The sequence below is a fragment of the Schistocerca nitens genome, chromosome 5 (genome assembly GCF_023898315.1).
Source record: "Schistocerca nitens isolate TAMUIC-IGC-003100 chromosome 5, iqSchNite1.1, whole genome shotgun sequence".
Taxonomy (NCBI): Eukaryota; Metazoa; Arthropoda; class Insecta; order Orthoptera; family Acrididae; genus Schistocerca; species Schistocerca nitens.
In genome coordinates this window covers 21,076,598-21,091,952 of record NC_064618.1, presented here as the reverse complement: position 1 = coordinate 21,091,952, position 15,355 = coordinate 21,076,598, and the positions used below count along the sequence as shown (strand labels likewise).

General features: G+C 43.7%; 1 protein-coding gene across 2 annotated transcripts in view; it reads left to right on the top strand.

Moving 5' to 3' along the window:
• The window catches only part of LOC126260943 (histone-lysine N-methyltransferase, H3 lysine-79 specific), a 225,885-nt gene that overhangs the window by 72,443 nt on the left and 138,087 nt on the right, over positions 1–15,355 (top strand). For both annotated transcript variants that reach the window (XR_007546669.1, XM_049958451.1), the window contains exon 4: positions 3,533–3,596. Coding sequence is in view for 1 of the 2 variants with exons in the window: in XM_049958451.1 (XP_049814408.1) it covers positions 3,533–3,596 (64 nt within the window). In the remaining variant the exon portion in view is untranslated. The remainder of the gene's footprint in view (positions 1–3,532; positions 3,597–15,355) is intronic.

The window sequence follows — 15,355 nt, the reverse complement described above, 5'->3', positions numbered from 1 at the left end:
GGGCTGCGGCGCGCGGCCGTCCAGACTGCCTGACAGGTGAGCAGACACACCAGAAGGTGATTCGCCATAACAGAGTATCTGCTCTTCAGCCACAGCTTCGTACTCCCCTGTCCACTTGGCAGGAAGTTCACTGCTGTCTGGACGGCTACTATGTGTCAGGGACACAGGTCAGCACTAGGTGGGTGCTGACAAGCAAGTTCTGAACTGAGAAACCACTGGACAGTGGAAAGCTGATATGTATCAGTGCAACTAGAAAAAATTGCACAAGATGGCTCTTGAACTCGACATTAGTGTGCCTGATGACAGGGTTGCTTCATACTATATGTTTACTGCTGGCTCTTCAGTATAACAGCTGCCACTACACACACACGTGCTTTCGCTGACTTCCTGAGGCACTTTCTGTGATTCACTTGCACCAGCTGTTGCAAACAATAAACTTTCCACAATGTAGAATACCTCAGTTTCGTTTTAGTTCCTGCTTAATCTTGCTAGATGTTCCACTATGTTTCATAGTTCCAAGTATACTGTGGAGATGCTACTAAATGCTGACAATTCTGAAACCAGTAGATAATACTGACAAAACGCTACAACTGGAAAATGGTGCACTTTCTTCAGTAGAGGGCCATGGTGGTTGAGAATCACCTGTAGTCGGTGCTAAACAGGTACTGTCCCAATGTGAAGAATCACACATTAACTTTGCAAATGTTTCCGACGTTGACAGACTTTTGTACGAGGAAGTAGATACCGAGCAATTTCATCGCGATAAGTTGAGTGTGCTGACGGACCTTGTCTGTCGGCTCAAGCTGAGACGAGACTCGACAGCTTCTTGCGAATTTTCACTTCCACGAATAGTGACATTATGTGCTGCAAAAACGGTGTTCGTCAGTAGGTAGAGGTAAGAAGTGTTCGTCAAAATGTTACTGGCAGCACGTGTGGCAGAACAGTGCTACGAGATTGTAATGTTGCCTGTCGAGTGGATCAGGTTGCTTATATATATGGCATTGACGAGTTCTAATAATTGTATATTTCTCTTTGTAGTTCCCGTAGACACAGTGATAGAACAAGTATAATATCAAATGAAAAAAAATGTGGTCAGGAAATACAATGGCCTTTACAAGAAGGCGTTCTCCAAGGAAGTGTTATAGGCCGTCTGCTGGTCCTAATCTACATAAGCAGCACAATAGACAACCTCAGCGACCTTCTTAGGGTGTTTGCAGATGATGCTGTCATTTACCATCTTGTAAACTCATAAGATGACAAAAACCAATTTGAAAATGATTGACACAATATCTGTATGGTGCAAAAAGTAGCAATTTACTCTAAATAATAATGGATGTGAAGTCATTCACACGAGTATTATTAGAAATCTGCTAAATTTCAGTCACACGGTAATCACTCAAATCTAAAGACTGTAAATTCAACTAAACACTTAGCGGTAGCAATTACGAATAACTTAGAGTGGAACGATCACATAGATAATGTTCTGGGGAAAGCAATAAAGAGAGAGTGCTTTATTGACAGAACAACTTAGAAGCTGCAACGGGTCCACCAAGGAGACTGCCTACACTACACTTGTCCGTCCTCTGCTAGAGTATTGCTGTGTGGTGTGGTATCTGCAGCCTGCATCACACAGGACTGACAGAGGCGACAGAAAAGTTCAAAGAAGGGTGGCTTGTTTCGTATTATCGCAAAACAGGGGAGAGTGCAGTGGGCTCAGTACGTGAACTGGGGTGGCATTCATTAAAACAAAGGTATTTTTCGTTGTGGCAGGATATTTTTTGTGAGCTTTCAGTTACCAACTTTCTCTTCCAATTGTGAAAGTATTTTGTTGGTGTCCATCTCCAGAGGGAGAAATGACCATCATGATAAAATAATAGAAACCGGAGTTCGCACAGAAATATTTAAGTGATCGTTTTTCCTGTGTGCTGTTGGGCTTTGGAACAGTAGAGAAATAGCTTGAAGGTGATTCGACAATCCTTCTGCTAGGCACTTAATTGTGAATTGCAGAGTAATGATGCAGATGTTCATGAAGACCCACAATTATCTGTTAGATACACTGTTGAGTTTGAAACTTGGTGCAGCCACAATCGGTCGTGCAGCCGAATGCCCACTAATCGTGTTGAATCAGAAATGGCAAAGGTAGCAAAAATCATTGGCCGTCAGAGCTGTCTACGAATGCTTTCGTGCCGGTCCCAGTTAAGATAGTTGTGACCGGAACCGTTCGGTGACTACCACACGCTTCATTTACTTCGTCTGTTTCTCGACGTGCACCTGACAAAAAAGAACCACCTCATGTCTCGAAATGCATCTCATCTCTTCATATTCCTAATGCAAGATCATACTATTCCATAACTCTCTCTGTGATCTTAACCACTGTTCGTAGCTGATGTTAACCCGTAGGTTCCTCTGTTCACGTCGCAAAGGACGAAATCATGCACACTGTCTTGAACAGTACTCGAACCAGCCGTCGCGTTGATCAGTTTCACCTCACACTGCCCACAAAACAATACTGTTCCTCAGCTGCTGCTCCTCTGCTATTGGAGCACCTTTGCAGCGGGCTCCTCCGTAGTCCGAGCAATGTGGCTTTTAAGAAAAACCTTTCCCCTTCTCATCTTAGAAATTTCTGACTCAAACATTTAATGTAATGGCAATTTTTCTTTATCCGCTTCTGACAAACAAGGCATGTTCCCTTTTTGTCCCTTTTTAAAAGCAGTATTGACATACGGAAGTGAGACATGGGTAATGCACAAAAGTGACAAAAGTAGAATACAGGCTAGTGAAATGAAGTTCCAGAGGAGCAGGTTGAGTGTAACAAGACGAGACAGATTGCGAAATGTGTATGTGAGGGAAAGACTAAAGGAGGAACCAGTACAGGACAGGATAGAAAAATCAAGACTGCAGTGGTATGGACACATGAAGAGAATGGATGAAGGAAGAATTCCAAAGAGGATGTTTGATCTGCAACTGGAGGGGAAGAGGCCCAGAGGAAGACCAAGAGATAGATGGGTGAAGGGAGTGAAGGAATGTGTGACGAGAAGAGGAGAGAACTGGACGAAGGTGGAAGAGGGGGAATGGTGGAAAGACAGAACACGATGGAGAGGCTTGTGTTCCCGACAGACCCAGCCAGTGGCTGGAAACTGTCCAAGATGACGACGACGACGACAAACAAGGGTTTTGGTGCCAAAATTACTGTATTCTGAATGATGTTTTGAGTAGAAAATATAAGAACTGTCATAGTATTTGTGTAAATAACATATTGATAGTATTCGTGTAACTTACGGAGAACTCCTTGTTAAATGACACAATCTTGCTGGTGCCAGTAAAGCTGAAAAAAAAGCAAAAAAGCAGAGATAATATGAAATGTGAACACTTCGTGCCTCACCTATTTGTTAACAGAACTATTCTTTCCTAAAGAATGTAAAAGATGACTTAGAAGGAATTGCTGCTGTATTTTTCTAAAAACTGTCAATAACTTCTGTACTAATTTTGCAGTGAGTAACTGTTTTAACTGGAAATTGTTTTCTTTTTGCAGTTACGAAAGCATGAAGAACCTCTGTGACAGGTACAATAGAGCGATAGACAGCATCGTGCAACTGGTGAGTGCCTCATTAAATGTATCTGCTGCTTGCTGGGACTGCGTTTGGAGTTTTTAGTTTGCTTCCCAAATTGCTTTTCCTCTGATACTGACCTACTTTGGAAGAAGCTACTCTGTAGTCTACAGAGTCCCCCTTTTAAAATTTGGTGCTACAGAAATATGCTGAGAACAACAATTACACTGGTTTTGTTCTACTGATTTTTATTTATTTCAAACTAGTTTTATGCTTATTGTGCCATCTTCAGCAAACAACTGACTGTCTGAAAGGAGTGCCATTTATTACGTAACCAAACATTATAAGCAAAGATACAATATACTTACGCAGAGTGTTGTGCATCAGACTTGTTTGTTAACATCGAACTTACTCTTTACACAATGAACAATGTCAAACACAATAAATAAACAACACAGTATTACACATTAAATGGTTATAATGCTAAATTTTGTGGGATCTTGACATTGGCTGAGGAATTGTAGAACTGAGTACGCTTCATTTTTGTTGTGCAACAGACTTATTTTTTAACATTGTAAACTTAAGTTCAAGCAATGTACAGTATTATATACAGTAATTAAAATAATGATTAAATCTTACCATATTACAGGTTATATGGTTATGATGCCTTATTTTGTGAGATCATGAAATTCGTTGAAAACTATCTGAGAACTAGTAACTTATGTTGTGCAGCAAACATATTTTACATAGTAAATTACATTTTTATGCAATAGGAAATATTAAATACAGCAAATGATTACAATACACAATATTGATGTATTATGAGCTATGTTTTGTATTGTGCAAATTTTCATTTCTATGTTAAGAAAAAAAGTTTGATACAAATCACTCTGTAAGTAGATTGTATCTCTACTTACAATGTTTGGTTACCTAAGAACTATAGAGTCCCTTTCAGATGCTAGTCAGTCATTTCCTGAAGATGGCGTAATAAGCTGAAACTAGTTTGAAATAAACAAGTCAGTGGAACAAAAACTGTGTACTTGGTACTCAACCTTAAATATGGAATGGTTGTACCGAGAAGTAAAGGAAGAATCCATAAATAAGCTGACCAATAGATGGGAATAATCGGAATTCATCGCACAGCTTGTCCGAATGGAGGAATCTATTGTTAGGAGTCATCCTGTGGTTTAGAGGAATTGTAGGATGTGAGGTCCGCCAGACATGCAAAACACCATTTTTTCCTCACAAGGGTACCTCCCCATCGCACCCCCCTCAGATTTAGTTATAAATTGACACATTGGATAGGCCTTGAAAAACTGAACACAGATCAATCGAGAAAACAGGAAGTAGTTGTGTGGAACTATGAAAAAAAAGGCAAAATATTCAAACTGAGTAGTCCATACGCAAGATACGCAACATCAAGGATAATATGAGCTCAGGAGCGCCGTGGTCCTGGTTAGCGTGAGCAGCTCTGGAACGAGAGGTCCTTGGTTCAATTCTTCCCTCTCTTGAAAAATTCAACTTTTTATTTTCAGACAATTATCAAAGATCAGACACTCACACATAATCAACTTCGCTCTCCAAAATTCCAGGACATGTTCAGATTTGCTTGGACATATGCAGGAGTTGACGGTCTACACACGGAAAAATTTGAAAACGTTAAAAACATATCTTTTGACAGAGCACAGGGAAAACTGTGCGACTGTGAAACTGTTGCATTCATTTGTTGCAGTTTATGTGACAAGCTCTTATGTTTTCATCACTTTTTTGGGAGTGATTATCACATCCACAAGAAAACCTAAATCGGGCAAGGTAGAAGAAAAATTTTACCCATTCACCAAGTGTACAAGGTAGGTGGGTCGACAACATATTCCTGTCATGTGACGCACATGCCATCACCAGTGTCGTACAGAATATATCAGACGTGTTTTCCTGTGGAGGAATTGGTTGACCTATGACCTTGCGATCAAATGTTTTCGGTTCCCATTGGATAGTCACGTTCTTTCGTCTACTAATCGCACGGTTTTGCAGTGCGATCGCAAAACACAGACACTAAACTTACTACAGTGAACAGAGACATCAATGAACGAACGGACAGATCATAACTTTGTGAAAATAAAGATATTAAACTTTTGACTCGAGGGAAGACTTGAACCAAGGACCTCCCGTTCCACAGCTGCTCACGCTAACCACGGGACCACGGCGCTGCTGAGTTCACAGCAACCTTGATGTTGCCTATCTTGCACATGAACTACTCAGTTTGTATATTTTGCTTATTTTTTTCATAGTTCCACACAACTTCTTCCCGTTTTCTCGATTGATCTGTGCTCAGTTTTTCAAGGCCTATCCAATGTGCCAACTTATAACTAAATCTGATGGGAGTGCGATGGGGAGGTTCCCTTGTCAGTTCTGAAACCTGTTTCAGCACCACTGTGCCATCATCAGTGGGTTTCTGTTTTATTTATTCTGTAATGTGAACATTTTATTAAATGATTACAAAACTATGTACATGTTTAGTGCCAACAATAGTTCGTTTCTTTTTGTAAGTGCCTATACAGCAAACTGAATATTGAGGGAAACTTCCACATACAGAAGGCAGTAGCAGAAGGAAAACAGGTCTTAAATACACTACACTCTGGAAGGGCACACATTAAAGAAACTTAACAAAAAAGACAACACAAACAGATAAAGTACACACACACACACACACACACACACACACACACACACACACACACACACACACACACACACACAAGATAAAATGTAAACAAAATTCGAATTTGGCGCCGAATTCTCTGGTGAACAAATGAACACTTACTGGGCTGGGACACACGACAAACCACAATCAGACTGTGTTTTGGTGAAGTGAAAAGTGTTTTACGACTATATTTTTGGAGTATACGTGTTATATTTTCGTGTGCATCATGACACCTCACCATGCTGCAGAGAACAAAAGAACTTGCCACACGAAAATGTAAGTAAAAATGAATATAGGTGCAAAATATCGCAACAAACGAAATTACATTCTAGATGATAGGTTAACTCCCAGCAAAATTTTTCATCAACATCGTTTGGTTATAGATGACAAGCTGCCTGTAGTAATTAATACACAAGTGATCCGGATAAATCATGCACACCAAGTATAGAGGTATTAACAAAAATAAATGAACTATTGTTGGAACTAAACATCCACATAATTTTGTTGTCATTTAGTAAAAATGTGCACATTACAGAATAAATAACACGGAAACCCACTGATGATGGCACAGTGGTGCTGAGACATGTTTTGGTACTGAGAAAACACGGTGTTTTGCATATCTGGCGGACCTCACATCCTACAATTTTAACTGCAGATGCGGTCAACCCAAGGAGCTGCAAATCCAAATGATAAATATTTTGAGGAATATTCTCTCTCTCTCTCTCTCTCTCTCTCTCTCTCTCTGTGTGTGTGTGTGTGTGTGTGTGTGTGTGTGTGTGTGTGTGTGTGTGTGTGTGTGTGTGTGTGTGTGTTTGTGTGTGTGTGTGTGTGTGTGTGTTGACCAGCGAGACATAACAGCATTGACTGTAGCCCCTACTGCCCACAACAAAACTAAAGTTTATTGTGCAGTATTCCTCCCTGTCATTCTTGAAAAGCCAACCAGTACCCATAAAGAGCTGTAGGAGTTTCTGTTAGCCACAATTTCTTCAGGAATTAACGACACAAATATTTTGTGTCTTTAGGCCTCCAGTGCTCCGCGATTGTGTGTATAGTTTAAATTCAGTTAGTTGGTATCTGACGTTGCGTTAAATACCGTCTGCAGGGACGTGTTGTCCTCGGCGCTAGAGAATCACTTAGTCTGTGTCCCCTAAAGTGATGACGTAAATTGGAAATTTGTGGTAAAGTTTTATGGGAACAAACTGCTGAGGTCATCGGTCCCTAGGATTACACACTAATTAAACTAACTTACGCTAAGGACAACGCACACATGCCCGAGGGAGGACTCGAACCTCCGACGGGGGAAGCGGCGCGAACTGTGAAAGGCACCTTTGACCGCACGGCTACCCCGTGCGGCGATGACGTGAAAGCTTCGGTGCGGATCTCTGTAGTGTCTGCAAGCACGTTTAAAATCTGTTCTTAAGTTTAATTAGGACCAGACTTCTAAAGATTTTGAAACTGATGCTCTTTTTCTATTTTTCGTCTCCCAGAAAACAGTTCCCTAACTTGGACGTCCACGTCCCTAGACCTGTCGAACTAACTGAAGTCGAACTAACTGAAGTACGTTCTTAATTCGTCGATTACCGAAACACCTAGGCTAGGAAGGGATCGTTCCAAAGTTTCGTATCGCATTGCGTTTGCTGTGTGTAAACATTGAAAATCGACTTTGAGTTTTTGTCAGTATGTAGCTTGTACAAATATTTAATTGAAAGTGTTGATTCTCGTACAGAAATCCGTTAAACTGAATTCACAATTTTAATTGGAAGCAGAACTGTACGTTTTATGCGTGCGGAAGAAATGTCCTACCCGAGAAGCAGCGAAGCCGTCAACACGGCGTCGAGCCGGAAATGTCACGCTGGCTGTCGCACTGCTGAGGGGAGCGGCCCGGCGCGCTCCCTGCCAAATGCCGACTTATTTCAGTAGCACCACAGGTTGTAGTGGCTGTGAAGAGGACAGACAGGCGTCGGGAGAGCCCAATAACAACAGCGATCCGAAGCCAGGCAGGCAGCACGCTCTCCCCCCTCACTCCCCTCCCCAACCGCAGAAGAAATCGAAGTCCGGCAGAGTGGGTCCGCCGGCCGTGGCCGCCCCGCTGCCGAATGTCAGTGTCGCCCGCGCCGAGCCGCCGCCAAGGTCACCAGCCAACCACGAACCTGCACGGGACAGTGCGATCGGTCTCGTATCGATCTACCCTTGTATCTCTGCAGGTATGGTGGGAATAGTAAGCGCGGTTGCTGGTAGGCTTCAGTACGACACACGGCTCCTCAAGTTTTCTCGTCCTAGTCGTGCGCTGCTGTATGTAACGGCACTCTGCTCATATTTCGCGAGTAGGCCTCAACAACCTTACGAGAACTGTAAGAAAAAACCTACAAACCTTGTTCCCTTGTACGTGCGGTTGGTTTCCACTTAATAAAAACGGAGAGAGTGAGTCACCATGAGAACAAGTAAAAGATCGTTAACGGATCCATACATGATAACATTTCGTAAAGAGAGATCGAAGTCTCGATTAACCAGTACACGTTACAGAAGAAATTGAAACGCCGTCGTAGTTGTAAAACTGTGATTCAGATAATTGTGGCTGGATTGGTCACAGGCCAAAGGATGAACTAGGGGTCGATTATGTGACGACGTCCCGCTGACTGAGCAAACCTGTAGCGGAGCACTCAGCTCACCTTTCAATTTGTTCTCTCGCTTTCTTTAAAGGCTCTGTGTGTGTGTGTGTGTGTGTGTGTGTGTGTGTGTGTGTGTGTGTGTGTGACCTACGGAATGAGATGATGGTTTTCCGCTCCTCTGCCGCTGACTCGCTCAAGCCGAGTGGCAAGTGATTTCCTCCGTTGCGTCAGCGGACTTGCTTCGCGAAGGAAAGTGAATCGGTAGGTGGTCTCTCCCTCGCGCGGCCACGGCGCTGCTCGTGCGGGAGAGCCAGAAGGAAAAATTCTCATGGAAGCAGGCTTGAAGACAAATAAGGACGCGTTCGTAGAATTTGTCGACTTCGAAAAAGCGGAATTAAAATTCACAGCGGAAGGATATCACCGATAAGATTCGGCAATGACAGTGCTATCCTCAGTAAAGCTCAAGAATAATTACAGTATATGCTGAATGGAGTGAACAACCTGATGAATACAGAATATGAATTGAGAGTAAATGGAACAAAGACGAAACTGTGACTCTCCACGTACAGGAAGTCCTTTGAGGTTTGATGAATGTCGTTTAAACCCGTTAATCCACATTGATCCACGACATTTTCATGCACTGGGGAAGATTACAAAATTTGCTGTGTGGATAAAACCTGTTGTGAACAAAAATCATAAAAATCAGCGGGTGGTCATATGTGAATCTCTGCTCGGGAACTACATCGACCAGTCCTATCCTGTATCGTTACTAGTGACGAGAAAAGGTGTCTTTATACTAACGTAAGAAAAAGAAAGGAATAACTGAGCCCAAAAAAAGAAGCAGCAATCCTCTTACAAAGACCTGCGCGCCGCGCATTCACAGATGATGATGATGATATGCATCTGATCAAACAGCGATGATATGGTGTGCTACGAACTGCTCACCCGAGATGTGCCCATCACTGCTGACGTTTGTCAGAACTGAGACGTCTTGCAGACGCAGTCCGAGAACGACTACTGCGTGAAGCGACGTTATTCTACGATAACGCTTGTCCGCATTCTGCTAGACATGGCTCTGAGCGCTATCGCACTTCAGGTCATCAGTCCCCTAGAACTTAGAACTACTTAAACCTAACTAACCTATGGACATCACGCACATCCATGCCTGAGGCAGGATTCAAACCTGCGACCGTATGGGTGGCGCGGTTACAGATTGAAGCTCCTAGAGCCGCTCGGTCACACTGGCCGGCTCATTCTGCTAGACTGACAAAAAATACTATACAGGAGTTTGGTTGGGAAGTCATTTCGCACCCACTTTATTCCCTGCCCTTGCGCCCTCAGATTTTCACCTTATACGCTCTCTATCGAACGACTTTCAAGGAACTTCCTTTCCGGATGAAAATGCGTGAATGATGAGAGGAAACCAAGCAAGTGTGAAGAGGTGGTGGGTATCTATTCCCAATTTGTTTCAGTACTCGTCTTACTCCGGGCGTCTTGTCGAGACTTGGACGGTTCATAGTCATGCGAACACACGCGAGGAAACAGAACACCCCGTTCTCTTTAGTGGGATTTGTACGTAACGGACGGTTGGAGGCTGCCCATTCATAATTACAATCCGTCTGGAGAATATAAAGTATCCACAATTTGCATCGCACCATGATGGACGATGGTCCAGGACTTTTCCTTCTAGCGCTTTTGGTTCAGGAAACTTTGTATTATACATTTCAGCCTAATCTCGGGCAACTAACAAGGGAACCTCCCCATCGCACTCCCATCAGATTTAGTTATAAGTTGGCACAGTGGATAGGCATTGAAAAACTGAGCACAAATCAATCGAGAAAACGGGAAGAAGTTGTGTGGAACTATGAAAAAAATAAGCAAAATATACAAACTGAGTAGTTCATGTGCAAGATAGGCAACATCAAGGTTGCTGTGAACTCAGCAGCGCCGTGGTCCCGTGGTTAGCGTGAGCAGCTGTGGAACGGGAGGTCCTTGGTTCAAGTCTTCCCTCGAGTCAAAAGTTTAATATCTTTATTTTCACAAAGTTGTGATCTGTCCGTTCGTTCATTGATGTCTCTGTTCACTGTAGTAAGTTTAGTGTCTGTGTTTTGCGATCGCACTGCAAAACCTTGCGATTAGTAGACGAAAGAACGTGCCTATCCAATGGGAACCGAAAACGTTTGATCGCAAGGTCATAGGTCAACCGATTCCTCCACAGGAAAACACGTCTGATATATTCTGTACGACACTGGTGATGGCATGTGCGTCACATGACAGGAATATGTTGTTGACCCACCTACCTTGTACACTTGGCGAATGGGTAAAATTTTTCTTCTACCTTGCCCGATTTAGGTTTTCTTGTGGATGTGATAATCACTCCCAAAAAAGTGATGAAAACATAAGAGCTTGTCACATAAACTACAACAAATGAATGCAACAGTTTCACAGTCGCACAGTTTTCCCTGTGCTCTATCAAAACATATGTTTTTAACGTTTTCAAATGTTTCCGTGTGTAGACCGTCAAATTCTGCATATGTCCAAGCAAATCTGAACATGTCCTGGAATTTTGGAGAGCGAAGTTGATTATGTGTGATTGCCTGAACTTCGATAATTGTCTTAAAATAAAAAATAAAATTTTAAGCTCGAAGGAAGACTTGAACCAAAGACCTCTCGTGCCGCAGCTGCTCACGTTAACCACGGGACCACGGCGCTCGTAAGCCGACACTCTCCTTGATGTTGCTTAGGTTGCGCGTGGACTACTCAGTTTGTATATTTTGCTTATTTTTTTTCATCGTTCCACACAACTTCTTCCTGTTTTCTCGATTGATATGTGTTCAGTTTTTCAAGGCCTATCCCTGTGCCAACTTATAACTAAATCTGAGGGGGGTGCGATGGGGAGGTTACCTTGTAAGTATCATCATCGGTTACCATTTCTCAGGTGATACGAATACATTGTATAGTGATTCCTTAAAGGGCAAATGGTGCCCTTTCTAGCCTCTTCAGGTGCACTTTTAAGACTAGATACCACGTACAGCGGTGTATAGAAGGTAGATTTTCTAATGTAGTGCCCTGTAGCCTACTTCTCCGTTTCCTTCTATTTTCTGGTGACGACTTACTAAGAAACGGGTCACGATAACATTTGTGCGACATGACGCTGAAAAGTACAATAAAGGAGTTTTGTGTTTATTACTCCTCTCCTTGCTGGCAGCTTAACTTTGTTAGTAGTATGTGGATACCCTTCCTTCGGCGGTATTGTGCCAGCGGTATAATTTTGTCGTGCTGCTTCGGCTGCCTCGACTGCGGCGGCGCAGCACAGTAAACAGACGGGCGCGCGCGTTGTTTGGACTTGCGTTCGCTTTCAGTGGCGCGTCTGCCGGCCTCGCTTGGCGCGCCGAGGGGTAAATTGGGTCAGTCAGTCAGGCGGAGGACGAAAATACGAGCCGGCGACCCAGTTCCCCACGCACCACGTCTCGCTCTGGCTTTCTGAACTGGAGCCTTGCGTAATTCGTGCGCTCCCGCTACACGGCACTCAGTAGTCCACAGTCTAGTTTCAATTAGCTCCTCTTCTTTCGTTACAGAAAATAACCCACACATTCGTCCACATCGATTTACGTCTCGGTATGCAACATCGTTAGCAACTTCTGTAGCAGTGATGCGTCACGTGGAAGCATGTTCCTCACGGGCGGAAGATGACGCCTCTCTCTCTCTCTCTCTCTCTCTCTCTCTCTCTCTCTCTCTCTCTCTCCTGCACGAAGAATTTTTCCATATATTTATTTGAAGAACGACATGGTTGCCCCCAGGCTGTGCTTTATTGAGCACTCTTGGCCAGTTTCGAGCTTGTGCTGATTCTCGAGTGCACAGTGGGTGTCGCCAAATCCTCACATGTATGTAACAAAAACGGCGTGGTACGTGGTTTTTATACATACTTAAAAGGATGACGAGTCGACATCCATTGTGTATTTGAGAGTGTGCATACGCTCAGAGGTGGCCAGTAGCGCTTAATAAATAAAGCACTCGTGTAAACTGACAGTATGAAGGAACAGATGTCTGTCTGTGAACTTCTCGAGGCTTCTTTGCCCACCCAGAAGTCCCCAGCTATTTAGCCAATGTTGGAAAACTGAATAATTAAGTCTCCCCACTGTCTTACCAGTAGGGGACTTCTATATCCCCAATAAACATTTCGAAACGGAGCTTCACCATTAGGGCTTCAGCCTATCGGACGATACGTAGACTTTTGTTAAGGCTCACACTACATCTTTTGAGCATGTTTATAATTTAAATAATCGTTTGATATATTTACAAAGTAGTTTCATTAATTACTTAACAGTCCTTCCAAATAAAACAAACATACTGCCGTTATTTTTATTCTGTAACCAACGATGTGACAGTCATGTTCTGTGTACGTTGACAGTTGACAATCGTATGGCACTCGTAATAAGTTCTAAGGGGATAAATTGCAAATAGCGCCTAGGGATCTACGCTTCAGGCGCCGCCAGGTGACCGGCGTGCGCCTGTGGGAGTCCAGACTGGCTCAGTATTTCCTGATCTCAGAAATTAGGGGTGAGTGTCATTTCTTTACAGTTCCTCGCAATATGCACGTAATACCTATTTCGTTACAGTACATACAAAGTGTGGTTGAAGTAGCCGTGCAAAGGAAGGTATTCTTTCCGCGTTACTGCTGTTTGCGACGGGCCAATTCCGCTGATATTTTTGACGGATCCGACCTGCTGATCAAAGACCCGCCGTTTCCATTAATTAACGTACAGGACCCGCCTCTCAGATCTGCCCCCTTCCTTATGTAAATCGACAGATTATCGTAATTTATGCGCGGACCTAGGACTCTAGGTCATTAAGCCACAGCCGACGAATTTCAGTAGTCGCAGTTGCCTCGCCGAAAGTGCGTTGAACAGTGACTGCGCAATTTTGTACAGTATTTCATTGTAGTTAATTTTAATGTTGAAAGTCATTTACGTCTTTGAAAGGAAGTTTTTATGGACGATAATACGAAGAGAATTGTGGAGGTCCCTGGCGGTTTGTACGCTATGAACTTACGTATTGCTCGAAAGAAAAACTGTTCAAAACGAGTGAAAAATAGGTTTCCGAAAGGCAATATTCCGGTCGTATGCGTCTGATGTATGGTGTGCACTACTGTGAGAGTCGTGAAGCTTCGGTATGCAAGGAAGTTGGCGTTCTTGATCCTTTTTTAAGTACTGACTGATAATATCTGTGAAATAATAGACTTAACACAGTTACGGGTAATGCGATAGTGAACATAGTACAAACAATATTTTTTATTGCCAGTCATCATATATTTGTTTATAATTAAAATTTACCAAGGCCTGTACCTTTCTGAGCACTTTTGTGAAACCTGATGTAAAATTTTGTAGCTTAGTTTTCAATAACCTTGGTGCACATCTGGAATACGGTATAGAAATGTTTGTCACCTCTTACTTCATCTTTTTACATTCTTGTTCGTGTAATGCTCTTGGATGAACTTCAACGAACAAGCTCTTTCGCGCTACAATTGTATAAGTTTTGCGATGTGGTCATTGGTCCACCCCTTCGGCGTACTTGAAGCAATTAAAACTTACCGCCACTGGAAAACAACAGGCATAACCGCGGACTTTCAGAACGTGGCCAGTTCGTGTGCCAGCTGGGGGGGGGGGGGGGGGGGAGGAATTGCCGGTTCAGAGTACTTGCAGGTGTCGGCCTGAAAGTCGGATCCCCACTAACGTACAGGCAGGGCAGAATCCTTCGGGAGTATCCGTGGCTGGTAACTAAAATCCGGTTGTGTGTGACCAGCAACTGTTCTCGTATTTTGTACGTTGTTGGATAGTGCATATATTTGAGGTTGTTAAGTGTCGATTGTGCTTAGGACATAACGCGCAGCTCAAACTAGCAATATGCCTGATAAAGTGCTGCTACCGGGAGTAAAGCAGGCGGTAAGTAGCACTAGTTTTTCCTGCTGTTGACGGCTGGCCTTGTGTCGCGCTGTGGCGTCGCGTCGGGCGCCTCCGCCCGCTTCCGCCAGCTTTCGGCGCGGTGCCTCCCTCAACATCGATCGCCGGGGACTAAATATAGCGCCCCCCCACGTGTCAGCGAACCCGCGCGCTTACTAAACTAGGCTGCCGGCCGGCCAGAGACCCATTCGCTATTTTCAGGCCGTGCCTGGCTTCTTTTTTAAATGGCCTCTCTCTTTTTTGTCCGTGTGCATCTGCACGGCGTGGCGCTGGCCGCTCGTTGTAAACACTTGCTCGCCTGCGCATCGCTTTCAGTGGGGTCACTGTTCGTCGGGGCTGCTTTTAAACCGGTGGCCGACCTTCGTGGTGTTCACAGTTCGACGCCTGTGCAATGGTAGTCTCGACGATGCGTGCTCAGTTCCTTGCTCCTCGTGGAGACAGAATGTGCCGTTCAGTCATTTGTTGCAGATCTGCTGGATCAAAAAGGGTGACAGGGGGCTTTTATTCTACTCGTAGCGCCAACGCCATGCTGTGGTT